Source organism: Oryx dammah, unplaced genomic scaffold (genome assembly GCF_014754425.2).
Source record: "Oryx dammah isolate SB20612 unplaced genomic scaffold, SCBI_Odam_1.1 HiC_scaffold_6, whole genome shotgun sequence".
NCBI lineage: Eukaryota > Metazoa > Chordata > Mammalia > Artiodactyla > Bovidae > Oryx > Oryx dammah.
The window spans coordinates 31946256-31973015 of record NW_024070190.1 but is presented as its reverse complement, the minus strand read 5'-3'; the positions used below and the strand labels follow the sequence as shown (position 1 = coordinate 31973015).

At 52.2% G+C, this 26760-nt stretch overlaps 1 protein-coding gene across 1 annotated transcript in view; it reads left to right on the top strand.

Moving 5' to 3' along the window:
• Nucleotides 1–26760, top strand: part of CDH23 (cadherin related 23) — a 393840-nt gene that overhangs the window by 254283 nt on the left and 112797 nt on the right. Inside the window, exons 14-22 of the mRNA XM_040242525.1 lie at nt 4310–4547; nt 5938–6043; nt 7596–7723; nt 12472–12544; nt 14452–14568; nt 18243–18355; nt 19578–19685; nt 25914–26103; nt 26415–26560. Coding sequence (XP_040098459.1) covers nt 4310–4547; nt 5938–6043; nt 7596–7723; nt 12472–12544; nt 14452–14568; nt 18243–18355; nt 19578–19685; nt 25914–26103; nt 26415–26560 — 1219 coding nt within the window. The remainder of the gene's footprint in view (nt 1–4309; nt 4548–5937; nt 6044–7595; nt 7724–12471; nt 12545–14451; nt 14569–18242; nt 18356–19577; nt 19686–25913; nt 26104–26414; nt 26561–26760) is intronic.

Sequence of the window (26760 nt, the reverse complement as noted above, 5' to 3'; positions counted from 1 at the left end):
AAGGAGTAAGCATCTTTTAATTTCATGGCTGCAGTCACCATCTGCAGTGATTTTGGAGTCCAAAAAAATAAAGTCTAATACTGTTTCCACCGTTTCCTCATCTATTTCCCATGAAGGGATGGGACCAGATGCCATGATCTTAATCTTCTGAATGTTGAGCTTTAAGCCAACCTTTTCACTCTTCTCTTTCACTTTCATCAAAGGGCTTTTTAGTTCCTCTTCACTTTCTGCCGTAAGGGTGGTGTCATCTGCATATCTGAGGTTATTGATATTTCTCCCAGCAATCTTGATTCCAGCTTGTGCTTCTTCCAGCCCAGCGTTTTTCATGATGTATTCTGCATATAAGTTAAATAAGCAAGGTGACAATATACAGCCTTGACATACTCCTTTTCCTATTTGGAACCAGTCTGTTGTTCCATGTCCAGTTCTAACTGTTGCTTCCTGACCTGCATATAGGTTTCTCAAGAGGCAGGTCAGGTGGTCTGGTATTCCCATCTCTTTCAGAATTGTTCACAGTTTATTGTGATCCACACAGTCAAAGGCTTTGGCATAGTCAATAAAGCAGAAATAGTTGTTTTTCTGGAACTCTCTTGCTTTTTTGATGATCCAGCGGATGTTGGCAATTTGATCTCTGATTCCTCTGCCTCTTAGACTGTCTTAATTTCTTTTTAGTCTTTTTTCTTTGTTCTGTTCCATGGCAGTGATTCCTGCCATTCTGTCTTCCATATCGTCTGTATTTTCTGCCCATTCATTCTGCCATTGATTCCTTCTGGTGTGTTTTTCATTTCAGATATTTTATTGTTCATCTGTTTGTTCTTTAGTTCTCCTAGGTCTTTGTTAAGTATTTCCTATGTCTTCTTGATCTGTGGCTCCATTACTTTTCTGAGAGCTGGGAACACCTTTACTATCATTACTCTGAGTTCATTTTTTGGGTAGATTGCCTGTCTCCTGTTTACTTAGTTGTTCTTCTAGGATTTTATCTTTTCCCTTCATCTGGGACACATTCTTCTGCTGGCTCATTTTGTCTAACTTTCTGTGATTGTGCTTTCTGTTCTACAGACTGCAGGGTTGTAGTTCTTGCTTCTGCTTTCTGCCCTCCTGTTGGATGAGGCTGGCTGAGAGGCTTGTGCAGACTTTCTGATGGGAGCAAGTGGTTCCTGCCTACTGGCAGGTGGGGCTGGATCTTGTCCTTCTGGTGGACAGAGACGTGTCAGGGGGTGTGTTTAGTGGGCAGCTGTGTGGGACCTGAGAAAATATTTAAAGAGATAATAGCTGCATGCTTCTTTAACACTGCTGAGAGTCAAGAAGACTTTCAGCAGCCTGTATGCTAACAGGCAGGGCTGTGTCCCCTCATTGTTGGCTGTTTGCTTTGAGGTGTCTCAGACCTGGAGCCTGCAGGCTTTTGGTTGGGGCCAGGCCTTAATGAGAAAATGGCTGCCTCCAAGAGGGCTCCCAGTGAGTACTCCCCAGAACTGCTGCCTCCAGTTTCTTTGTCCATGCATTAAGCCATAGTTGTTCCACCTTCACAGTAGGCCCTCCAATACCAGCAGGTAGGTGTGGCCCAGGCTATTATGTGAGCACTACTTTTTTCCTGGGTCCCAGTGGACATACTTCATGAGTGGAGTTTCTGTTTCCCCCAGTCCTTTGGAATTTCTGCAGTCACACCCTGCTGGCCTTCAAAGCCAGATTCTCTGGGGCCTCTGTTCCCATTGCCAAGCTCCTAGACTAGAGAGCCTGACATGGGGCTCAGAACTTTCACTCCTATGGGAGAACTGCTGTGATATAATTGTTTTCCAGTGGGTCGCCCATCTAGCAGGTATGGGATTTGATTTTATCACAGATGCATCCCTGCTACTATCTTGTGACTTCTTCTTTGTGTTTGGATCTAGGATATCCTTTTTGATAGGTTCCAGATTCTTTTTGTTGATGCTTGTTCATCAGTTCATTGTGATTTTAGTGTTTTTGTAGGAAGAGGTAAGGTCACATCCTTCTCCTCCATCATCATGTCTTCCAAGAAGAACTATTTTTTTTTTCTCTTGTGCTTCATCGAGCTTCACTTGCTATGTATAGGGTACTTCAGACAGAGGCCTCCACCCAGCACTTCAGACCAGAGTTCTTCTGATCTATGTGTCTGCTTTTATGCCAATACCATACTGTTTTGGTTCCTGTAGCTTTGTAATATAGTTTGAAATCAGGGAGTGTGATGGCTCCAGCTTTGTTCTGTTTTCTCAAGATTAGTTTGGCTCTAGGGTTCTGTTATGGTTCCACACAAATTTTAGGATTATTGTTCCATTTCTGTGGAAAGTGCCATTGGAATTTTGATAGAGATTGCATTAAATCTGCAGATTGCTTTAAGGAGTATGGACATTTTAGCAATATTCTTTCAATCCATGAGCATGGAATAGCTTTTTATTTGTCTTTTTCAGTCTCTCTCATCAATGTCATATTTTTCAGTGTATAGGTTTTCATCTCTTCAGTTAAATTTATTCTGAGGTAATATTTTACTGTGTTTGCATGTATTTTTGTGTGTGCAATTGTAAGTGGGACTTTTTTCCTAATTTTTCTTCCTGATAGTTCATTATTAGTACAAAGAAACAGAACAGATTTTTATATATTGATTTTGTATCCTGCAGCTTTACCAAATTCTTTTGATTCTAACCTTTTATTCGTGGAGTGATTTGGGTTTTCTACAGATAATATCATGTCATCTGTCAGTAGTGAAAGTTTTACTTCTCTTCTGATTTGAATGCCCTCTTTTTTCTTGGTTAATTGTTCTAGCTAGGACTTCTAGTACTATGTTGAATAAAAGTGACAAGAGTGGGCATCGTTATCTTGTCCCTGATCTTAGAGAAAAAGCTTTCAGATTTTCAGCATTAAGTATAATGTTAGCTGTGAGCTTGTCACATATGGCTTTTATTATCTCGAGGTACTTTTTCTCTATATGCATTTTGTTGACAGTTGTTATCATAAATGCATACCAAACTTTGTCACATGCTTATTCTGTGTTTTTTGAGAAGGTTTGTTCATTATTTTCATCTAGCCCGGGTCTTCACGCTGCACACGGGCCTTCTCTCGTGTGGTGAGCAGGGGCTGCTCTTCATTGTGGTGTGTGGGCTTCTTGCTGCAGTGGCTTCTCTTGTTGCAGAGCATGTGTTCTAGGGGCACAGGCTTCAGTAGCTGCAGAGCATGGGCTCAGTGGCTGTGCTTCACTGGCTCTAAAGCACTGGCTTGGTAGTTGTGGCACATGGCTTAGTTGCTGCGCAGCATGTGGGATATTCCCAGAGCAGGGATTGGACCTGTGTCTCCTACGTTGGCAGGTGGATTATTAACCACTAGACCACCAGGGAAGCCCTTATTCTGGGTTGAGTGGGATGATCATATGATACGACCTTTCACTGTGTTAGAGTCATGTGTCCCCTTGATTTGCAGATGTTGACCCATCTTTGCATCCCTGGAATAAATCCCACTTGATCATGGTGTATGATCCTCTTAATGTTCTGTTGAATTTGATCTGCTAATGTTTTGTGAGGTTTTTGCATCTTTGTTCATCAGGGATATTGGCCTGTCATTTTCTTGTGTCGTCCTTATCTGGTTTTGGTATCAGGGTAATGCTGGACTCATCAAATGAGTTTGGAAGTATCCCTTACTCTTCTCTTTTGGGAGAGAGTTTGAGAAGGATTGGAATTGATTGTTCTTCAGATTTTTGATAGAGTTCACTAGTGAATCCACCTGGTCTTGGACTTTAGTTTGGGAGAGATTTTTGATTATTGGGTTTATCTCCTTACCAGTAACCAGTGTGTCCAGACTTTTCTATTTCTTCATAATTTAGTCTTAGTGGTCTGTGTGTTTCTAGGAATTTATCCATTTCTTCCAGATTGTTTGGTTTGTTGGCATATGATTTTTCTTAGTAGTCGCTAATAATCTTTTGTACTTTTGTGGTATCAGTTTTAAGAATTTCTGACCATTGCAGTTCCTTAACATCTAAATATCTCCAGTAGGCAGAAACCCTTGTCCACAGCAAGAGGAGCGTCATTCTGCCCAAGTTTCCTCATTGATTAAATCAACATACTCCTGCCCTTTCAGTACCTGACCATCATTCATCTCTCATGTGGTCCTTATCCCCGCCCACCACCTCTTGTTAAACATAGCTGCTCTTCTTATTTAGGGAAAATGACAAGGCAAATTTCAGACTTCGTTAATGTCTCTGTTAATCACCTTGGGCAAGGACAGGCTGGTAAATGCAGGCCCTTATCCACAAACTGCTTTAAACCAGAGTGTCCTTTCCCTTCCTCCTCCCTGCCTGACACAGGTTCTCTCTGGACAAGGACACAGGACTCATCATGCTGATTGCCAGACTGGACTACGAGCTCATCCAGCGCTTCACCTTGACGGTCATTGCCCGGGACGGGGGCGGTGAGGAGACCACAGGCCGGGTCAGGATCAACGTGTTGGATGTCAATGACAACGTGCCCACCTTCCAGAAGGATGCCTATGTGGGCGCCCTGAGAGAGAACGAGCCTTCCGTCACACAGCTGGTGCGACTCCGGGTAAGATGCTGGGGTGCCCTCTGATCTGTGTGTTTCCCTTGTCCTCTCTCTGCTCTCTCCTTGACTACCCCTTTATAAAGCCACTGCAAGAAGTGCTGACACCCATCCACGAAGGATTCTGCTCAGATCAGGGGTCACATTCTCGATCTGGGTCAGGCCCACCTCTGAGCATCACTTTGCATCCCTGGTTACTGAGTAAGACTAGTGTCTGCTTTGGCTTAGATTTTAGGTCTCCAGTCACCACCCTGCACCTCCCCTGGTGAGTGCCAAGCAGTTCCTTGTGTAGAGTCCCCCATACAAACCCTTTAGTGATAGCCTACAGTCAGGTACTGCTGCAGCTGGAAGGCACCAGAGACCGTGGACGCAACGCAGTTCATGGAAGGGGAGATAGGAAGGGAGAGGCAGGCCCAGTGAATTAGCAGAGAGCCAGGACCAGAACTTGGGACTCCATGCTTCAAGCATCCTTCTGCAGTGAGTCCCTCCACCATACATTGGTGACCTGTAATCAGAAACTGCTTAACATCTCATGCCCCTTCCTCACTCTGTCGACCCAGAGTGACAGGACCCAGAGCCTCCGATCAGAGATTATTTCTGAAGGGGGCAGGGATAAGGGTAAGAGGTGGGCGTGGGGGCACACAGAAGGCACGACCACGTGCCCACCCTGTATGGCCGTGGCTCCCCAGTGGACCCTGCCCAGCTCCTCTTACACGCAGACCGGACGGAGGCCCCTGGAGGCTCCCAGGGTCAGAGACACTTGGAAAGAGCTGATTAATGCAGCCACACCAGAGACGGTCAAGGAGGAGGAGGATACCTGACCCTGTTCCAAGTGTCTTCTTTCCTTGCATTCATGCAGCCTGCACTTATTGGACATCTACTGTGTGCCAAACACTGGGCTGAACTCTAGGTATCAGTTGCAGTCAAGAAACGAAGTTCCTTCCCACATGGAGCTGACAGTCTGAACAAGGAAGGCAGACAGTAGACAGGCTATAATCAGGAAGGAGACGAATGGGGTGTCCAGCACAGGACCTAACCCAGTCCAGTGGTCAGGGAAGGCCTCCTTGCATAGGAAGGTCCAGCTGGGACTAGGGGTCTAGGTGATGGTCATGCCAGGTGTGGTGAAGACCCTTTTCATCCTCAGGATAAGGCTTAGACTTCCTCTATTCCATCTAGGCCTTCAGCCTGCCCTCTAGGTTCTCCAGAATACCTCCACCCCCCTACATCATGTGTGTCTGCTGGGAGCCAGAGGGTAGCCTCCAACTCGGGGACAAGGAGAGCCTGGATCACCCAGAGAAGGGCGCTCAGAGAGGGACCAGCCCTTCCTTCCTCCCACCCTCTGCTGGCCCCAGCATCACTGAAAGCTCATGGGCCCTGTTCATCATCTTCTTTCCAGGCAACGGATGAAGACTCCCCTCCCAACAACCAGATCACCTACAGCATCGTCAATGCGTCTGCCTTCAGCAGCTACTTTGACATCAGCATGTATGAAGGCTATGGTGGTACGTGCACGAATGAGGGCCCAGCCTGGGGAGGAGGGTCGACAGGTGGAAACAGGGCTGCACTTCACACCTGTCTCAGGAGGGGGCCCTTCTGCCTCCCAGACACCCTGGGCCACTTGGGGAGCTGCCCCACAGCTCCTGTCGGCTGGAGCAGCACGTGGCATGGGGTCACCTTTTCATAGGTTCAAGATCTGTGTCTCCCATCAGCCAGATCTCTGAATCTTAGTTTTGTGGCCAGCTGGGCTTCTTAAGTTACCACCGTGTGTGAGGTCTCTGTTAAGAAAGGGTGTCTGGGCAGATCTGTGATATGTGGTAGGTGGGGGAAGGCTTATTAGCCAAGCTTCCCCATCATTTGGGCATGCTGTGGCTACTGCCCAGCCCTTCCTGGCAATGGCCTTTCCCTGCCTGGCCAGGCACAGTTCCATACTCTGGAACTTGCCCTACCTGCCCTACTGTGGGTCCTGATCCCAGGAGCCCAGGAAGGAAATAGCAGCAATAACCTCAAGCTCCAAGATCCCAAGAGACCACTTGTTTTTCTTCTGAGGCCCAGAGACAGAGGGCAGTTTGCCAAAGTCACACAGCAAAACTGTCCAGGCAGGCCCTTGTGATCTGGCTCTTGGTTGCCTTTCAGCACCTGCCTCCCCACCAGAGTCCAGCTGCTGAGAACCACCTGCACTCACACCTGACAGGGCCACTTCTGTGTCTTTGCAGAGTCTGCTCCTTCCACCAGGAAAGCCCTTCCTCCCGGCCCCTTTGCCCTGCTTCCCTTTTACCTCTGGCTAGCTTTAAGACCAGTTGGATGTCCTCTCCTCTGCGAAGCTTCCCTAATGCTGGAAGATGAGCTGTGTCCCCAAGACAGAGCAGATGGGCACTGGGTGACTCTGAATGTGGGACTCACTTCTCCTCCTACCCCACAGTTGTGTCAGAGACAGGGACCTGCAGAAGCTGCATCCTGGCTCAGGATGCTACGGCCTAAGGACCAGTGTAAGATCTGTGTCCTCCTTTTAAAAGCTAAGCAGTCCCACACCTCTGCCCACCCTCACACCTCACCAGCTTCTCAGCAAGAACCCTCCTTGGGTTTTATATTACTAAAGTGGTAATTATGTTTCTGTTTCCCAAATGAAAGTGGCAGTTTAATATTGTGGGTAATGCCTTTGCAGACTACCTGTGCCCCCACTCCCAAGCCAGTACATCTTCCTTCCCAAAACTGAAAATCAGTGGCTTAGCATGAAAGGAAAAGGTGAGAGTCCAGGCATGTGCAGTGTGTCTCTGAGGAAGACACTGAACCTCTCTGAGCCTGCTTTCCTCATCTGTAAAGTGGAACTTACATTACCACCGAAATAGATGCCACCTGCTGGACTCAAGAGTGGGCCTGGCACAGATCAACTAGTCAGTAAACCTCAGTCAAGTCCATGAGGCTCTGGGAGTTCACAGGCAGGAGGGAAAAACCAGGCCAAGCCAGCCACACCCTCTCTGCCCAAAGAGGAGCCCTGGCCAGATGGGCATGTAAAGTCTGCTTACAGAGGGCCTGGGGCCTGTCCTGTCATTTCAGTGATCAGCGTGAGCCGCTCCCTGGATTATGAACAGATACCCAACGGGCTGATTTATCTGACCGTCATGGCCAAGGACGCTGGCAACCCCCCTCTGAACAGCACTGTCTCTGTCACCATTGAGGTGTTTGTAAGTACCCAGGGGTGCACTGTCCTTGCTATTCTGGGAACTGGGGTGATGAGTGTGCTCCCAGAGTGTTGGAGTCCTGCTAAAACCCTGTGTCCCCACATCCTTGGCTGTCCCCACAGCTGTCCCCACAGCTCAGAGCATTACTCAGACTGTCCCAAAGGCTGTCCCCTAGCAAACTGCCCTCCTGCTCAGCCAGGGAAGGCACGGGGCCCTGGGACCCAAGGATAGCCTGATGGTCCTGCTCTAATTTCATTTCGGCGCCTCAGGACTCCCTCTGGGGTGGAGCAGGAGCTGGGGCTCAGGCAGGAGGTAATGTCCTGTGTTCCTTCATTTATAGCCGCATTCCGTGAAGTTCAAGGGAATTCTTGGAAGGTCACCTTCTCTCTTCTCTCTCTCTCTGGGCCCCTCTTTCTTCTTCACTTCCTTTTTCCATTCCTCTGAAGATCTAAAGGGGCCTGAAACCAAACCACAGCTTGTCTGACACGAATATCAAACACACCTTAGTGCTTTCCGTGTCTGAAATTATCCATCACTGAATCCATCTCCACACTGGTTCATTGGCCCCACACAGCTCCCCCAGCGATCCCGGGGATGCAGACCATGGTCTGACACCAGGCCAGTGGGCCTTCCCGCCCCCCCCGGCCCAGACACCCACCTCCATCCCATTAAAGGCTACTGCCTGCGGAGACGGTGAGCACATGCTGATGGAAGAGTCCGTGCATTGCCGGCTCCGGGAGGATTTGATCAGATTGTCAGGTTAGGAGATTCGCTGTGATTTGACAAAGGCTCAGCAGAAACTTGCCCAGAGCAGGTTGCTGGATGACTCTCCTATCCCAGCTGGCTTTGCCAACGTCTCCTGGTGCTGCCTCACACCTGGCTTTGTCGAGCCTCATCCTCTCAACCCAAGACGGAGCCAACCCTGGGCAGGGGACCCCGCTTGCTTACAGAATATGTTGGGGTGGGCAGTGATGGAAAAGTCTAGGGTTGATGCCTGGAGGAATCTTGCATCTGGGCATGTGGGAGCAGCATTTAGGGGGAGCAGGGGACAGAGAGGCTCTATAGAACCAGGTCCAGGAAATGGAAGGGCAGAGTCTAGGACCCTCATCTGACACTTCAGGCTCCAGGGGTGGCCAGAAGGAGATCCTCAAAAACCCAAAAGCATGCCTGCCTTTAACCTGAGACCACCCACCTGAAACCCAAGGCTAAGTAAGAGTGGAGAAGCACAGTACACTTGCTACCAACCCTGACCAAATCCTGGTATTCTTGCCTTCATGGCCCTCACCCTGACCACAGTCCCAGGGCCCCCTTAATCTTGGCCACACTCATAACCCTGACCAGTCCCCTCACCACCAGCAGCACTTTCAACCGGAATCCTGCTCTGCTCCTGTGTGTGGTGTGCAGTGGAGACTGGGGAGAGGTATGAAGGTAACTGTGAATCCTGCTCCCCCACAAAGGGACACTGAATAGAGAGAGGAGCACAGCTTGGGAGGCGTATGGCTTTGACACTCAGCTCTGCCACCCTCCAGCCATGTGGCCTGGGATTCTTTTCCCCTCTGAACCTCAGTTGCCTCATCTAAAGAGTGGAGATCCTCATGGTACTGCCTCATGATACTGTCATGAAGATTAAGCGTGATCCTGTGGGCGGTACTTGGCTCCAGTAACGTAGGCCGTCTTACTGCTGGTAAGACGGACGGGTTCCAGTGGCAGCATCCATACACCAGGCTCTCTAATGCACAGGGAGTTGCAGGGAATTCAGCTGGGCAGAGAAGGACCTGCTCTAGACTTTTTGGAAACAGATGTGAAAGAGGGTGAGAGTAGGGGAGGTTCAGGGAAATAAGTTGAGGTGTTCCGTCCTACCCAGGTATGGGCACATAGCATTGACCAAGTAGAAATCCAAACTTCTTGAGCTGCGTGCTGTGCCAGCTGCTTTCACATTACATAGGCTCTCTCGATCCCATTCTGCAGACGAGGCAGCTGAGGCTCAGGGAGGGAGCATAGCTGGGGCAAGGTCACCAGTGCCTTTCTTGCTTTCTGGCTGGTAAGTGGCATTTGAATTTACCTCCAGTCCTAGTTAGCCAAGATTTGAACTCTGACCAGTCTGACTCCTGGGCTCACGTTCTACCCACCACACTCCTAGGCTTGGAGGCTTGGACATCCCAGGCTTCATGTGACTGAGACCAGTGTGCCTCAAAGTTCATGTGGATTCCCCAGGCGTCTTCTTAAAATGCAAATTCTCACTTAGCACATCTGGGGAAGGGCTGAGGCCCTACATTTCCACATGCTCCCGTGAGACGCTGATCCTTCTGGCCAGGGAACCGCTCTTTGAGTAGTGGGGCCTTCAAAAATCTGCCCTCGTGGGATCTTGAATCCCAGGGACTGCCTCAAATCCCAGCCCGCTTCCCAACCTGTGGTTGGCTAAGAAAGGACCTGGGGAGGGCCTCTCTCTCTCTTTTTGCCTCAACCCCTCACATGGAGCTGGAACAGGAAGTGAATGGCCCAGAGACAGAACTGACCTTTTATCTACTGTGGATAGAAGAGTGACCAGCAGCCTCCATCTCCCTCCCTGATACCAGGGAGTGGGGGTCTCTATGTCCACGGGCAAGTGAGGGCAGGAGTCCACCTGGCTGTCCTCTCAGCAAGTCAGCATGTGCCCTGGCCTGGAGCCACCTCGGTCCAACAGAAGCGGTGCTATTTTCAGATTTCCTCACAACCATCATGCAGGTCAGCAGGGACCCTGTACTTCCCTTCTGGGTCTGCCGCCCTGGCCTGTGGCAGCAGGGCAGACCTGGTAACAGACAGGTACCACCTTGACTGTGAGTGAGCATAGTCTCTTGAGCAGAGCTTTGGGACAGTGCAGACACTTGTGTCTAAGGACCACACTTGAAAAGGTCACCGCCTCCGGGTTGGTTTTTCATGTGGGTGATTTTTAAGTAGCTGTCACTTGGCTGAGCTGCCTCCTCCTCCTTCCAAAGGGATTTTCTCTCAACAGAAAGGGGGGGGGTGGGGGGAAAGCCCCAGCAGAGATGAAGGAGTTGATGGCAGCATTTACTGCTCAGGTTGGGGTGGGGAGAGGCAGATCAAGGCAACAGGGCTGTGCAAGGAGGGGGCGGGCGTGGGGGCCAGGTGATTCCTTTTCATCCACTGCTTGTTGGTTTTTAATAAAGAAGTCAAACTCGGTTTGTAGATTTCCCATTAGGGGACAATAAGCTTTTGTAGAGGGAGCCGCTGAATCAGAACCAATAGTGAGTGTAGCGCCGGGATCCGGGGAAATATCAGCGCTAATAAGTTTCTGCCTCATGCTCTGTCACTGACATTCTCCGCGCCGTTCCGTGCAGCCAAGCAGAAGGCTTAAATGTGTACGTATATGGGGCACTCGTGCCCACACCAGGGATGACCAGGCGTGCTGCTGGCCATCAGACATCAGATGGGGCCTCACACTGCCAGTTCTCTGAGGCTGGGGAGAGGGACAGGTCAGCAGGAACCAGTGTGTGGTCCAGAGCCAGGGGCCAGATTGGGGAACAAGAGCGCTACACTCTGGGCACCACACTCCCAGCACGATGGGAGCCTCTGAAGTCCCAAGGGGTGGACAGCCAGATATCAGGCTGTCTCCTTCCTTTCTAATTTATTTTTTTAATTTGTCTTATCAAATAGTTGATTCCTAATGTTGTGTCCAGACCACCTCCTTCTTCCTGTTTGCTCAGCCAGGAGTGAGTGACTCCAGCAGAGTGACTCACTAGAGGAGCCTTTCCATCAGAGGGCTCCCAGTCCAGGGGAGACGTGGGCCCCTGGGAGTCTGCATCACTGACAGCCAAAGCCTAAAGCCTCCCCAGCGGGCTGCCGCCCGTCTGCCCCCTGAGCTCCATGCTGGGCTCTTGGGGAGGGGGGAGAAGGCACCAAGCCATGTGGGCCAGCGAGGCTTCCTCCAAGAAGAAACAGGGAGGAACTCTCGCTGGGTGATTGCAAAAGTGGCTGATGGGCACTGAGGACCAGAGTCTTCAAAGGTAGGGAAGTCTGCCCGATTGTGGAGGAACTGTGGGAGCAGGAGAAAGCAGAGGCTGGGCCCTGGGCCCTGCACTGCTGTCAACCCATTGACTTAGCACCATCTTCTGGCCATTCATGCAGGCTGGGCCTGAGGAGGGATTGCTCTAGGACTGGAGCTGGGGGCTCTGGACCGGGTTTGCTCAGCAGGTGGAGGTGCTGCTGTTCTTACGCGTGTGCAGAAGAGTCTGGAATTCCAGCTCTGGGAGCCCCCTGCCTGCCATTGCATACTTCAGTATCTTCTGGGTTGAGATACTCCTTTCTCCCTTCATTTCTAAGAGGGCGAACATTGATAGGAGGGTTCCTGGAACCTTCTACTAGCATCTTGGTGGAGCTGGATGGGAAGGTCCAAGTGTGGGGCTGATGAGCTGAGGTTGAGAGAACTGGAGTGAACTTGGAGTTCAACTGGGAGACCGACAGGAGAGCCAGGTGAACTGGGAGTTACGGGCAGTCCCAACTGGCGTCTCATTCTCCATCGCTCCGGCCATCACCGTCCATTCTCGACTCCCACATGTTTCTCCAAGGCCTGTCCTGCCACTGTGAACTGGAGCCCAGCTGGAGGGTCACCTGATTGCCTCGTGACACCCCACCTGGCTCCGTGACACACTGAGGTCAGCAGAGCTCCTTGGTGCCAGCCGTGTCCAGCCTCCCTGCAGTGACCAATACAGACTGCCTCCCTGGTTCCTGAAGCCTGTCTGTTTTCTTTCCAGGATGAGAATGACAACCCCCCTACCTTCAGCAAGCCTGCCTACTTTGTGTCTGTGGTGGAGAACATCATGGCAGGTATGGCCCGGGTCGGGGAGGCCAGCAGCCACAGCATTCAGGGTGCAGGCCTAGCCTTGCACACATGCCAGAGCCCCCTGCCCCCGCTGTGTTCCCACAAGTGGAACCTCTGGAGGTGAGCAGTTGTCCACCAGCCGGCAGTTTCTTCCAGAGCGCCGACTGTGTGCAGACACTGCTGGACGCTTGGTCCCTACACCCCCTGTAGCTAGTTTTCCTTCAGGGAAGAGAATAATGGCTGAGGATTTATTCAGCAACCTCAGGTAAACAAGAGTGCCCTGAAAGTTCCAGGCTTATGGGGCATGAGGCCAGTCCCAGGGCCCGTGATGGCTGAGGGGTCGCCCTGGAGGATAGTGTGTGTTCCTAGGTGAGGAGAGAATAGGAGGCTCCTCCTTGGGCCGCATCTCAAGGGCCAGGTCCCACCTTGCAGACCCACAGCCACCAGCTCCACACCTGAGTTGTCCTCAGAGCAGGCCAGAAGCTTTACCCTTATACTCCGAGTGGATGTTCCGTCGGGGAGACTCGGGTCAGAAATTGCTACAGCAGCTGGAGGGGTCAAAGTCACCCAAGGAGCCAGGGGACAGCTGGAGTAGGGACAGGTGTAGGAGTCAGGGACACCTTGAGTCAGAGATAGCAGAGGAGCCAGGGGACAGCTGGAACCAGAGGTAGCCTTCCCTAGCACTTCCGGGCCTTCTGGAGAGACCTTCTAAAGGTCCCCATCTGGTGTCTGATGATTTGCTGGACAGGGCCCAAGCTGGGCCCAGCCCACCCGGCCGCATGCCAGTCTCAGGCACCCCCTGGAGAACACCACTGTTGAAGCAGCCCCCCACACTCCCCTCTGTCCCCAGAGACTCTGACAAGGAGAGGCCTTCATCCTGCACTTCATCCTCTTCCACGTTGAGTGTGCTGGGATAAAGGAGTGTATCAGGGCAAAGGGGCCTGTCCTTCTGTCAGGACAGGACTAGAAGTCAGATCAGAGGCCCCATGGCTCCCCAGAGGGACCCAGAAACCCAGAAAGACCTGATTGTCCACAGCCCCCTGCCCGGCCCTCACACCCCCCAGGAACTGTTGATTCACCGGCATGATAGATACCATGGTCTGACATGGGTCAGACCTGTGTCTCACCTGTTTTATCCCACAGGATCCTCACCAGCCATCGCACAAGTCAGGCTTGATAGTTATACCCATTTTACAGAGGAAGAAGCTAAGGCTCAAACTAAGGCATTTGCCCGAGGTCCCACCAGATTCCAGCCAGGGCATGGTAACTCTAGAAGGCCACACACTGACCCTTCTCACCACCCTGCCAGAGCTAGAAGGAGGGAGCCAGAAGCCCTAGGGGCATGGCTGTAGGAAAGACTGCCTTCAGAGTCTGGACAGCTCACTGGAAAGGCTGAACCCCTGACCCAGGGTTTCACAGAGGTGAAAGTGAGGGCCTTAACTGGACAGTAGAGAGAAAATAAAAACCCTTTACAAATTCTCCTTGTGAGCAAGATAAAATAAGACCAAAATTGAATACAATAAATGTAAAATAATTTAATATGGCGCTTCATTTCTTTTTGAGTCAAAGTCAAAGCTGACCATTCTGAGCTCATTCACTGCGGTGGTGTCAGGGAGGGATGGGGTGGGGCATGGTGTGCTCTGGGGCTGGACCAGGACTGAGTTGGGGGAGGAAGGGAGTGGGCCTGACCCCTCCCAGGCTCCACTCCCTCCCATGGAGCCTTGTTCCCACACAGCCCAGGAATCTGGGCCACAGGAGCAGGCGGTGGAGCCCACTCTCGTCCCCAGATGGCCCCTGGGGCAGGCCTCCTGCCCTCTGAGGTCTCCTCCACTTCCTGTGCCCTGTCCTGCTCCCAGAGCCTGGGGCTGTGAGCCCAGAGTGAGCAGACCCCACTCCTTTTGTCTCCCGGAAGGAGCCACGGTGCTGTTCCTGAATGCCACAGACCTGGACCGCTCCCGGGAATACGGCCAGGAGTCCATCATCTACTCCTTGGAGGGCTCTTCCCAGTTCCGGATCAATGCCCGCTCAGGTGAGCCCTGACCCTCTGCGCCTTCAGCTGATGCTCCATACCCAACCTGGGGACCGTCCTCTGGGCCAGAGTCTCCTGAGCACACCAGCTTGGAGCACTTGGCCTTATCCCTAAAATATCCGAGTGAGATTACTGATCTTAAAAAAAAATTACAATGTGAATTCATTCACCAAAGAATGTCTTTTTCAGTGTGAAGAGTCATGTTAGGTTTAAATATGTTCCATTTCACAATTATCTGGCTAAACCACTGCTCTTCAAGGACATCTTTCTTCAAGCCTATGTGTCTCAGTGGCTGACCTCATTCTCTGGCTCCTCTTCCTAACATGAAATGTGCCTCAGTTTCCCCACCTACAGAGGATATACATACTAGGGCTGTTGTATGAAAACAGGAGTCATTATAGAGAACTTGGAGTTGTCCCTGGCAACAGTAAGTACTAAGTTAGGTTGTTAGCATTCTTTGGTCTTTTCACCCTGGGGCCCCATCCTCAGCTCCCTGCTCAGCCCGTATAACTCTCCTTTCTTCTTCATTTCTCCATATGCTTCTCTCCAGCTTTCTGTCCTCCTTGAGGCTGGGAGGGAAGCAGGGCAGAAAAAAGCAGCTGGATTCCCCAGACTTCTAAGTCAGAAGCTGGAAAGGAAGGAGAGGCCTCTGAACATTCATTCATACCTTCACTCAGCCGTCAGTGGGGGCCTGCTCTCCACCAGGTGCTGTGCTGGGTGCTGGGGAAAGAGAATGGAATAAGACATGGCTCACCCTCACGGGGCTCCAGGTCAGCTCAGTGGACGTGCGAGGCTCCCCACTTCCAAGTTCTCCTTTGAGTATTAAGGGAACTTGTAGATGCTGAACAGGCCAACCCTGAAACCTCAGTGGCTTAACACAATAGGACTTCTAACTCACACAGCAATCCAGTGCTGTGTGGTGGACAGTCTTCCACATGGTGATTCGGGGACCCAGACTCCTTCCATGCTGTGGCTCCAGGGTCACTGCAGAAAGGAAAAGGGAACGTGGGATGGAGATGTTTATGGGTCAGACCTGGAGGTAACAGACATCACTGGGGCTCACATCCCATTGGCCAGAACCAGGCAATGGCCCTGCCAAATGCAAGGAAGGCTTGGGGAACAGCATAGTCCCTGGCCTGGCAGCTCCTCTCCAGCCATCATTCTGGCCTTGGAAGGGAGCAGGAACCTTTGATGGACCCTGGCCGTCCTTGCCATGGGCGGTCAGCAGCCCAGCAGGGCATCTAGTCTTCCTGTTATCTGTGCCTCTGTACTCCAAGCCTGCCTTCAGTCTCTTTCACCCTGCTTTCCTGGAAGCTCGGGGAGCAGATGGCTGGTGTACAAAGACTTAACACATCCAGGGCCAACCTGCGCCTCCTGTTCCACCTCTGACAAAGCCGGTGCCTCCTTCTGGCCTCTCAGGAGCCTCAGGAAGTCTGTGTTTCTGGGGAGCTCAGAGGACTGTCATTAAGGAATATTAGCCAGGCACTCAGCACTGTTCTAAGTGCTCTGACCAATATCATCACCACTCTGAGGTAGGTCTTACCTTCACGTCATCCCCGTTTTCCTTACGAGGAAACTGAGGCAGAGGAGAGGTTCAATCACTGGACTCAGGATTCACAGAGCCTGAACTTCTGACTCCAGGGCCCAAACTCTCAGCACTCTGTTCTCTAAAGCCATGTAGGCTGTGTGCCGCCCCCAGATACAGTGGCGGGCACACTGACCTTTCAGCACCTACCCTGCCTCCCCAGTCAGGGACTCCATCTCTACCCTGGGGCCTTTAATAATGACTTGGACATTTTCTTGCTGCCTTAACACGGCTCCTTCAGCTCCAAAGGTGTAAGCGTTTTCCTCTGAGCGCCTTGGTCAAATTAGCCAGGCCCACTCCACAAAGGTGGCCTTAATTGGATCTAATTTCCCAGACAGGAGGAGCCATCTATCATGCCGACAAGTTCATGTTTAAAACTTTCTAGAGATTAATTTCTTCCTCGCCCTGCCAATTAATTGACACCACCCCAGCACGCAGTGTGGCTTGGCAGGCAAACGATTGCCAGGCTTTTGTTCCTGGCCTTAGCACCTTAGTGCCCTGGCCCCCAACCCCAGCTTCCTTATCATGGCAGGAAGGGGAAATATGAGAATGGAAGAGTCCTAGGGACCACTGGCCCAGCTCCCTTATATTATGGTAGAATAAACCAAGCACAGAGAAATTAAGTAACCTGCCCCAGGTCACACAGCTCAGCCAATGGGGATAGCACATGGTCCTTACCCTTGGAGGACCCTCACAGTCCCTTGGAAGAAAATGAGCATTTTCTGAATGTTGGAAACTTCACCTATAGTTATTTAATCCTCACAAAGCTCTGATTTGAAAGCATACTAATCTCTTTTAGATGAAAAAACTGAGGCTCAAAGAAATTAATTAACTTTCCTAGGCTAAGCTCCTGGAAAGGACAGTCATCAGAAGTCACAGTTGGACTTCACTGTCCTCAGAGCACCGGCTCTTTGCAGTGGCCCTTGTGAGATGGTAGATGGCCGGTTGCCAGACTGTACTGAAGCTGGCTTGTGCTGCCTCATGCCTGCCCATGAGAACCAGTTATATACATCTCTTCCCAACTCCAAGTTCAGTGCTACCTACCAAGTGGGTAGCTTCAAATGGGCCCTGGTGGGAATATTTATAACTAGGGAAATCAGCAAATGCCCTTTTTTCCCTTTGGGGATCCAGTTGTCAAGCATTCACTGTAACACCACTACCAAACGACTTCCACATCTTAGTTACACCAAAACACAGAGAAAAGCCAGATACAGATCGACAAAGATTATGTGGTGGTGGTTTAATCACTCAGTCATGTCCGACTCTTTTGCGACCCCATGGACTGTAGCCTGCCAGGCTCCTCTTTTCCATGGGATTTCCCAGGCAAGAATACTGGAGTGGGTTGCCATTTCCTTCTCCAGGGAATCTTTCTGACCCAACAAAGATTATGGTCTATTTTAAATGTTTATATTTAATAGAATAACTTATTTATACACCAAAAAATTCAAAGCATTGTTACAAGGTAATTAAGGAAACTATTTTGCAGCTATTAATATTAAATCTCAACCCACTATAGGCTGAGCTGTCTAGAATGAGCCACGCGTTGGAACACGCATGAAGCACTCGCTGTGTTTCAGTCCTGTTTCTGTATTTCTATAACCAAATGAATAAACAGTGCCAGATGCCTCTCTAAGTTTAGAACCAAATTAATCCCATAACAACCCTATAAGATGGGCCCTATTATTGTTCCTTTTTAACCAGATGGAGAAACTAAGGCACGGGGGATTTAGGTTACTAGTTCCAGGTGGTAAAGCCAGTGAGGTAATGTCCGCAGCCAAAACGAGAGGTACTTTGTGACTGAGCTTGAGTCCAAATGACGCCCTTGCCCTGTTTTCCAGCCCTTAACCCCATAATCTGTCTCGATTTCCCACATCTGAAAGTGCCTCTCCTCCTGAGGTTGTATTGCCCAGCTCTGGGATTCAGGTTCCCAATCATGGCTGCTGTGCCTTGTGAGCACCATCTCACCACCCCCTACTCACACAGGTCACTTGATCTTGCAGGCATCTCTCTCACACTGCGCTCTCCCTCCTTCCCCATTCCCTCCCTGGCCCACCCAAACCATCTCTCACGCACCCTTCTCTTATTGCAGGTGAAATTACCACCACCTCCCTGCTTGACCGTGAGACCAAGTCTGAGTACATCCTCATCGTCCGGGCAGTGGACGGGGGCGTGGGCCACAACCAGAAAACAGGCATCGCCACTGTGAGCATTCAGCCAGCCCCTGCCCCTGGCTCCCCACTTACCAGACAGGATGCCACCTCCAGCTCATCTTCAGCTTGTTCCATTTAGGCCCCTGGACACTTGTGTCCCGAAGCAGTGTGAGGCCTTGTGGGCATGGAAGGTGGCAGGTACCATTTCATTGTCAGCCAAGGTCAGCCCTGGGGCCTTTGCAGCTAGGGGAAGAAAGACATGGGGGTGCTTGGGAAGAGCAAATACTCTCTCCTGCCCTCAAATACCAGCTGGGCAGAAGGCATGAGCCTCATAACTCCCTCCCTGCCCTGGCACCTGCCAGGAAGAGCGGCTCAGAACAGGAGGCAGGGCCCTGCAGGTTCCTGGGAGCTGTCACCACCCACCCCTACCTTGCCATGCTGAGAAATGATGCCCCAGTTTCCCCCCCATGAGCAGGTAGGACCCGTGAAGCCCAGAGCCCCACCCAAGGCCTTCCTGCCTCAGAGTAGAAGCTAGAGGAGAGCCATTAGAGGGTCCTGACTGAGCTCTTTGCTGCAATTGCTGCAGAGGAGGGTAGGGTGAGACATTCTTGCTGTGGGGCAGGAAGAGCAGCTGACAGGCCACTCCAGCCGCTCCCTTCCTTATCCTCGTTAGCTCTCTTGCAATCCGTCTGGAGCTCTCTCTCCTCAGCCCTCATCCCATCCACAGCAGCTGCCCCCATTCTTACCCAGCCAGAGGGGCTGGGGGTGCTGTCACTTGGCCAGCCACTTGGCAGAAAAATCCCCAGTGCTCTATTCAGTCATGAGAGGCCCCTGCTAATAGGACTCAGAATTCTATAAATAATTTACCTGGGTGGCAGGTGAGCAGAGAAATTGCTTGGCTTGTAGCTGAAACTAAAAGGGGGGAAGCTCTGTGGATCCTATCAGTGTCCCACTGCAAACCTCCCACACCCTGTCAGTCACCTTCAGCCAAGACTCGGGGTGGACAGAATGCGTCCCTGGTCGCAGGGACCATTTCAGGGGTCACTTCATCCATTCCTCTGTCTCCTAATGGGACAGCACCTAAGTGCCACGAAAGGTCTAGGCCCCCTGCTGTTCTTGAAAGCCCAAGGTCTCTCCTGAGGCCCCTAAAGTGGGTAGAGCTGGTGGAATTAGTGCCAGGGTGCCCATAGGCATCTGAGTGAGTCCCCAGCATGGGCACTGTCCTTGCCCAGCTCAGCTAGGTGCATCCCACAGTGCCCCTTGTGGCTTCACAGGTGAACATCACCCTCCTGGACATCAATGACAACCACCCCACCTGGAAGGACGCTCCCTACTACATCAACCTGGTGGAGATGACCCCTCCAGACTCTGACGTGACCACGGTAAGTGGTTGGGGGAGCAGAGCTTCCAGGTGGCTATTCAAGGAGTGTCTGCCTCTCCCACGTGATCCCTGTGGGCCAGCCAGCGTGGAGCTGTTTCCGAGTCAGCTCTCGGAGCAGAGTTCCGGATGTTCTCTTGCATGGTGAAAGATAGCCAGGGTTGGGGGAAAGCCCTCACACAGTGCTTGGAGACAGCAGGCTCCAGACTTTGTCAAAAGGAGCACTGGCAACCCAAGGACAGTGCCAGAGGGGCTGGCGCTGGTTCAGATTGGGGTCACCCTTACCCTGGGACCCCAGGACTCTGGCCACCCCCTCGGTAACCCCCCTTCAAATCGCGCAAGCTTCAGCCCTTCCCCCATCCCCTTCCTTCTTCCTCACTTCTGCCCTGCAGCCTTCAGTCTGGATCAGCAAGCCCAGGGCTGTCCCAGCAGGGGGCTCCGAGCTCACCCAGGGACTTTCTGGCATGAGATGTTGCAGGTTTGCACAGGCTTCTAGGTGTGCTGCGTGTGGGGATATGGCTCAGGATAGGGAGTGAGAGACGCAACCAAAAAACCTCAGGGCGTCCAGAAAGGAGAGCAGTGTCCTGGGGAAGCTGAGCAAAGCCGGAGTCAAGCATCCCACTCTCTATGTGCTGGGATTCACATTTAGGAGGCTTTCTTTCCCCCTCATGCTTGTACCCCATTTGGCCTCATTCAGAGAGCCTCCTGCCCCAGTGTCCAGCCCCACAGACACCAGCCCCCTGTGATGGACACAAACCTGACGGGTCACATGCTCGGACACTCAGTCGTGTCAGACTCTTTGCAACCCTGTGGACTGTAGCCCACCAAGCTCTTCTGTCCATGAGATTCTCCAGGCAAGAACAGTGGAGTGGGTTGCCATTTCCTTCTCCAGGGGATCTTCCTCACTCAGGGATCGAACCTGGGTCTCCTGCGTTGCAGGCGGATTCTTTACCAACTGAACCAGTACGAAAGTCCCCATTTATTGAATGCCTGGGACATGCCAGCTGCTGTGCTGGGTACATCTCATGGATTATCTCATCTTCGTGGGGATCCCACATCATGGCAGATGGATTCCTTGCTTCTACTGTACAATAGAGGGAATGGAGATTTGGTGTTTGAGGGACTTGCCCAAGATCACAGAGCTGCTGAGATAGTAAGAGATCATGTCAGGACTCAGACCAGGGTCTGAGTGACTTTGAAACTACCTGACCTCTGCCCCTCTGCTGGCTCGGGGGCGCTCTGACAGGTGGCCCAGGTCCCGAAAAACTGGAGAACTCGGGTAGGATGGGAGAAGGGATGGTAAACTTTCATATCCAGTTCTTCAGGAAGGCTGCCCCACCCCGAGGGCAGGCAACCTCGGACTGGTGATGCCTAACCTCCCCACCCCTACCCTCCTCAACCACAGGCAGTAGTGACAAGGTCTGCCAGGTCTCGATGGAGGAAGATGTCAACCTGGAAGGAAGGACAGAGAGGGAAAGAGGGAGAGGGGTTGGCCATCACACCTGTCCTGTCTTCCTTTCTACATGTTAATGATACGAATGACTCTCAACTCTGGGCAGGATCCCCTCCCAGGGATTCCAGTAGGGTGCAGGATCTGGAATCTGTTTTCTCAAAGTCCCAGGTTGGGGAATCCTTCCAGCTCAAAGCCAGACTTGGCAACCACTCCCAGTTCCAAAGGGCACTCTCTGCTGCCACCTCATGGACACTAGGGCTCTAGACCAGGATAACCCCAGCCAGACTCCAAAACACTGGGGCAGAATGCACACCTCTGAACACCTGTCTGGGCAACTCTTACCTTTGCTTTGCATGTCTGGGAAATTCCTCCCAGAGGAAACTGAGGGGAGAAAGTGGCTGTGTGGGGCAGCATTCGGCCTGCTGCCCAGAGAGTAGGTCTGCTGGGCTGGGAGTGTACTTTCTTGGCTTTAGGCTTTTCCCAGATCAGCCCCCGTAGCCTTCTCTGGGTCTCCAGCCTTTCCTCACATCCTCTGTGCTGTGGGCAGGTATGGACAGTGGGCCACGGGCCTGCTGCCCCGTGTTATCTCACTCTCCAGGAAACCCCCACAAGCCTTCAGTGAGCACTTACTGTATGCCAGACTTGGCAGGCTCAGGAGTTCAGGGTGCAGCATTTCCTCTCTGCCTTCAGGGAGCTGCGTGTCACTCTGAGGCTGAAACTCACCCCTAGTTCCCATCTCACCCTGTATAAAAGCCAGGGTCCTTCCTTACTGGACCTATCTGGCCCACAAGATCTGCCCCACTTTAACTCCAGGGAGAAGGACGTGTGAGTCCACCCCTCAGTACTGAGTAGACATGGCTGTCCACAACCATGGGTTTGGGGCACTTCAGCTTTTCAGTGACTCGTGGTGGCGTTTGAGACCTGGAAAAAAAAAAAAAGTTACTCAATTTCAAAAAGAACAGAGACAGAATTAAAGCTTGTTATATTAAACATCTGCCACATATGTTGTGACAACTTTAGAAATTACAATATTTAAGGTGTATAAAAATTTCATTGCATTTAAGGACAAGTTGTAGGCTTGATTTTCTAGAATTCTGGAGAATTGTTTTTAATGTGATGATTTGTCAGAATATCAGAAATCAAGAAGCCCATACATTAATTGAGCTTGTCATAGCAAAATAATTTCAAAAGGAATAGTCATAAAAATTCTTTCAAATTGTATAGCCGTGAAATATGTGTATGTGTGTATAGGTGGGTATATTGTAATACCTTCTAGGGGGCCCCCTGGGAACTTCTACAGTCTCATAATGGCCCTTAGGGAGGTAGGATCTGTGGCTGGGGTTTGAGAAAAGTGGTCTTTAAGGAAGGAACAGCTCACCCAGAGGTGACATCAGGAGGAGGTGATATTTCAATGGAAAAGAAACTAGCCCACCTTCTGACTCATCTCCCACCCGCCTTTGCACACCCACCACAGACCCCCAACACATGCAGGACTTTCAGTTTCCTGAACCTGCTGAATTCTTTCCCGCCTTGGAGCCTCTGCACAAGCTCTTCCAGCCCCACAGGATGCCCTCTGCTTCCTCTACTCCACCCCTCCCCCACATCCCGACTCTTCCCATGGCTGGCTCATTCTCCTCCTTCTGTCCCAGCTTAAAATGCCACCTCTCTACACTCCATTTCTTTCAGAGCTGACTCCACAATCTGTGTTTAGGTTGTTTGCTTATTAAGAGGCAGTGTAGCTCAGTGATTAAGTGAGAAGCCTTTTCTGCTACCAAAAGGTCTGGGCTCTAACCCCAGCCATACCACTTAACCAGCTGTGTGACCTTGGGCAAGTTACTTAACCTCTCTGTGCTCCAACCTTCCTAAGTAGAAAATGGGGATAAAGTCTCCACTTGATAAGGTTGTGGTCATATTTAATGAGTCCAGACACGCAAAGGACATTGGCACACAGTGAATGGTCAGCAGATGAGAGCTATTGCTGCCGTCAGCCTCCTCCCCGCTGGAATCAAACCTGTCTTGTTCACAGTTGAGCCCCAGCATCTGGCACAGTGCCTGGCACATTATAAGGGTTCAGTATTTGTCAATGAGAGCTGTCGATGGACTTGTTTAACTTTCTTCCCCATCCTACCTAGCACCCGCCTCCGGCAGGTGGGGTCAAGTCTTCCTTGTCAGAGGGAGATGAGGGCATGTGGCCTGGGACTTTCCCCAGGGCCCCTCTAGAGGGGGCCCTGGCCACAGCTTCTAAAGCTTGAAGTGCAGGGTGATTGCAGTGTTTTTTTCTTCAGAGCTGTGTGCAGACGAGCGTGTGTCGTGTTCCCTTGCACTGGGAGCTGGCCAGGCGCGTGTCTCTGTGCCCATGTGCACCTGCATGGGCGTGAGCTTGCAGAGCGGCTGTTCTCTGTTTGCAAGTAAGATTTTGGCCCAACTCTCCCTCCCGCTCCTGCAGCCTCCTTCAAGGACCTGGCTGATGGGCATTGATTTAGAGCCTTTCAAAGCCCTCCAGCAAAATAAAGGAGAGGGGAGAGGGAGAGAATTATTCCCCGTCAGCCCAGGAGAAAAATGACGGGCGTGAAATGGGAAATAAATGAGGGGAAAGTGGTGAGATTCTACACAATCGCCCAGCAGGGAGCTCACGGGAGGGGTCCCAGCCCACCGCCTTCTCCTGTGCCCCTGCACCATCCTGCCACCCAGGAGGGAACCTCAGGGCCAGAAGTCAGGACCCACCCCCAACCATGGTCGTTTGGAAGCAGCTGCCCAAGATTCCCCTTCTCTAGCACTTGGGGATAGAAGAAGGTGTGTCAGCACACTCAGCAACAGGCTAGTGTGCCTGTCCTAGAAAGGGTGGTTCAGCTACTCTGTGCCTCAGTTTACCCATCCAGAAAAATGGGAATAAAAGCTGTCTCCATTCTCTACCTTGAGAGAAGCATTGTAGAACCACAAGGCTTTCTGGTCTCCTTTATCAGTGGGCTGACAGGAGAGCCTAAGGGACAGAGCTCATGTTGTCAATACGGCAGTGATTGGGCCCCCCATTATAGAGCCTGGGGAAACTTAGCCCCATGCCCACAGCACAGTGAGGACTCCTCAGGCCTGGAAGGCTGAGGCCACCTCCCTGCCCCCTGGTTACAGCAAGCCTGGGAAGGGAGGACATAGGCTGAGCAGGTGGGGTGGGAGTAGCGCCATGTCCCACTCTCTGAAGTGAAAAAAGGCCTGGATGGTTTGGAGTCAGAGCCAACACTGGTCCCTCTCCCTGCCTCCCTGGGGCCTAGGGGCAGACGGGCGCCCTCAGCAGGACAATCCATCTGTCTGTTCTGGTCTAATGGCCCCTGAGATGCCTCCGTCTGGGGTTTAAGCCAGAGGAGGGACAGATTCTGCTGCCAAAGCACAAAAGGCCCCACATCAAGTAAGATGAAGGAGCTGACAAGGCCAGGCTGTCATCCCCGAGTGTCCTGGAGTTAAGAATGACACCGTCCTGATGCAGCCCCTGGGACCGCAGTCACACCCCGTTGATCTTGTCTGTCCTGGGTACTGCTGTGGCCCTCGCGGCACAGGGTCGGGGTGAGCTGATGGGTGGGTGCCACTGCTGTCCTGGGACCCTAGGAGGCCTCTAGGGTGGCAGCCGGGTCAGCTCCACGGCTGGTGCTGTGTGATACTGAGTCTGGCCCAGGCCTCTCTGAGCTCTGCTTTCCCCCGTGGGAGGTAGACGGTAGAGGAGTTCGCGATGAGCAGAGATCGGTGGGCGTAGGGACCTGGGAGAGAATGGGCTACAGGGTTTGTTGCCCTGGATTAGGTCAGCATTGAGGTTGGTCCCTTCATGGAATGGGGCTTACAAGTGGGATACCACAGTGGGGCTGGAAGGTTAAAGGGGCCATAGTGTCTGGGGCCCCTGTCCTAAGACCTCCCCCTTCTCGGATATGGCATCCCCCGCTCCAGGAAAACTCACCCCTCTCCCTTCCCCAGCGCCACCCCGGCCCCAGCCCCATGACTGGCCCCAACTTACTGGGACCCACTCTTCAAACCAAGAAGCTTGTCCATGGCTCCTTCCCCATGCCCTGTCATTCTTGGTGTCACAGAGGCCGAATTGTTTTCAAATTGCCTCACAATCTAAAGCCCCAAAGGAAGGAAGAAAGGGTTTGATGATGAAGGAGCCAGATCCCAAAATCCGGAGTTTCAGATCCTTTCAAAAGAACAGCCAAGGATTTGGACTCCCTAGCCCCACCCTGAAGAATTCCATGGTCTAGGCTACAGGGACTCCCTGCTCCGCCAGGAACACATTAACCCCGCTGGTCTGGAAGGAGGGGCACTGGCAGTGTTGCCTGCTAGAGGGATCTAGAGCCACTTCCTGGCTGGGAAACAGGGAGACTCGTCTGTAAAGAGGGCTTTCTTCTAGGTGTCCTCCTCCTCAGACTGCTGACACAGTAGGTGGAGAAGGCCCCTACAGGCTGCTGGGGACTAGGCATCACTGTTACAGTTCAGAAACCGCGGCTTAGGTGGGGAAAGGAACTTCCCTCCCCAAGACCAAAGCTGAGTGGGTAGAGAAGCCAAGAAGCCCAGGATTCCCACTGTGGTTCATCTCCTGAACCTCCTGCCTCCCAACCCCTGGAGACAGCCCCTGCTGAAGCCAGGAGGGAGACCCAATGCCTGAGTCTGAGCCAGAATGCCTCCTGTGCCCAGGCAGTGGGGTGCCCAGCATGGGAGCTCAGACAACGGGGACAGGCAGCCCAGGCCACAGAGAAACCTTCCTGGGCTGGGCTCAGTTGAAGGGCCAGTTCCCCCCGGCAGGTGGTGGCCGTGGACCCAGACGTGGGGGAGAACGGCACCCTGGTGTATAGCATCCAGCCATCCAACAAGTTCTACAGCCTCAACAGCAGCACAGGCAAGATCCGCACCACCCACGTCATGCTGGACCGGGAGAATCCCGACCCCCACGAGGCGGAGCTGATGCGCAAAATCATCATCTCTGTCACGGACTGTACGTTCCCCTCATACCTGGGCTGTGGCCCCTGACCCTCAGTGACCTGGGGACCTCCCCCAGTGCATGTCCTCTGGCCGTCCTGGGGCCTACCCAGGAGGGCTGTAACTTCACCATCAAGAGCAGAACGACACCCACTTCCCAGTTGTGACCGCCAGAGCACCCTTAGGGGGCAGAGGGGGGCTGGGGGTGCAAGGCCCAGGCTGCCTCCTGGAGGGGCCACTGGGATGGAAGGCCTCTGAATCACCTTTCTCCCTCCCGCCCTTTTCTCCTGCACCCCTCTCCCCCCCTCCTCTCCATGGTCCCCCTAGGTGGCACACCCCCTCTGAAAGCCACCAGCAGTGCCACAGTGTTTGTGAACCTCTTGGACCTCAATGACAATGACCCCACCTTTCAGAACCTGCCTTTTGTGGCCGAGGTGCTTGAAGGTACCCCTGCAGGGGTCTCTGTCTACCAGGTGAGTTTCCCTTTCGTGGCCCGAGATCCTGCTCTCTGTCATCTCCTCACTTCATACCAACCTGCCAGCCAGGGAGCAGTGGGTGCTATGCGTGCCCAGGTCACGATGGGCACTTTGCACGGGTCAGGGGCAGCTGAGACAGGCCACAATCCACTCCAGGCTTGGGGAGCCAGTGCTCTGAGAGATGGAAGTGGAAGGCT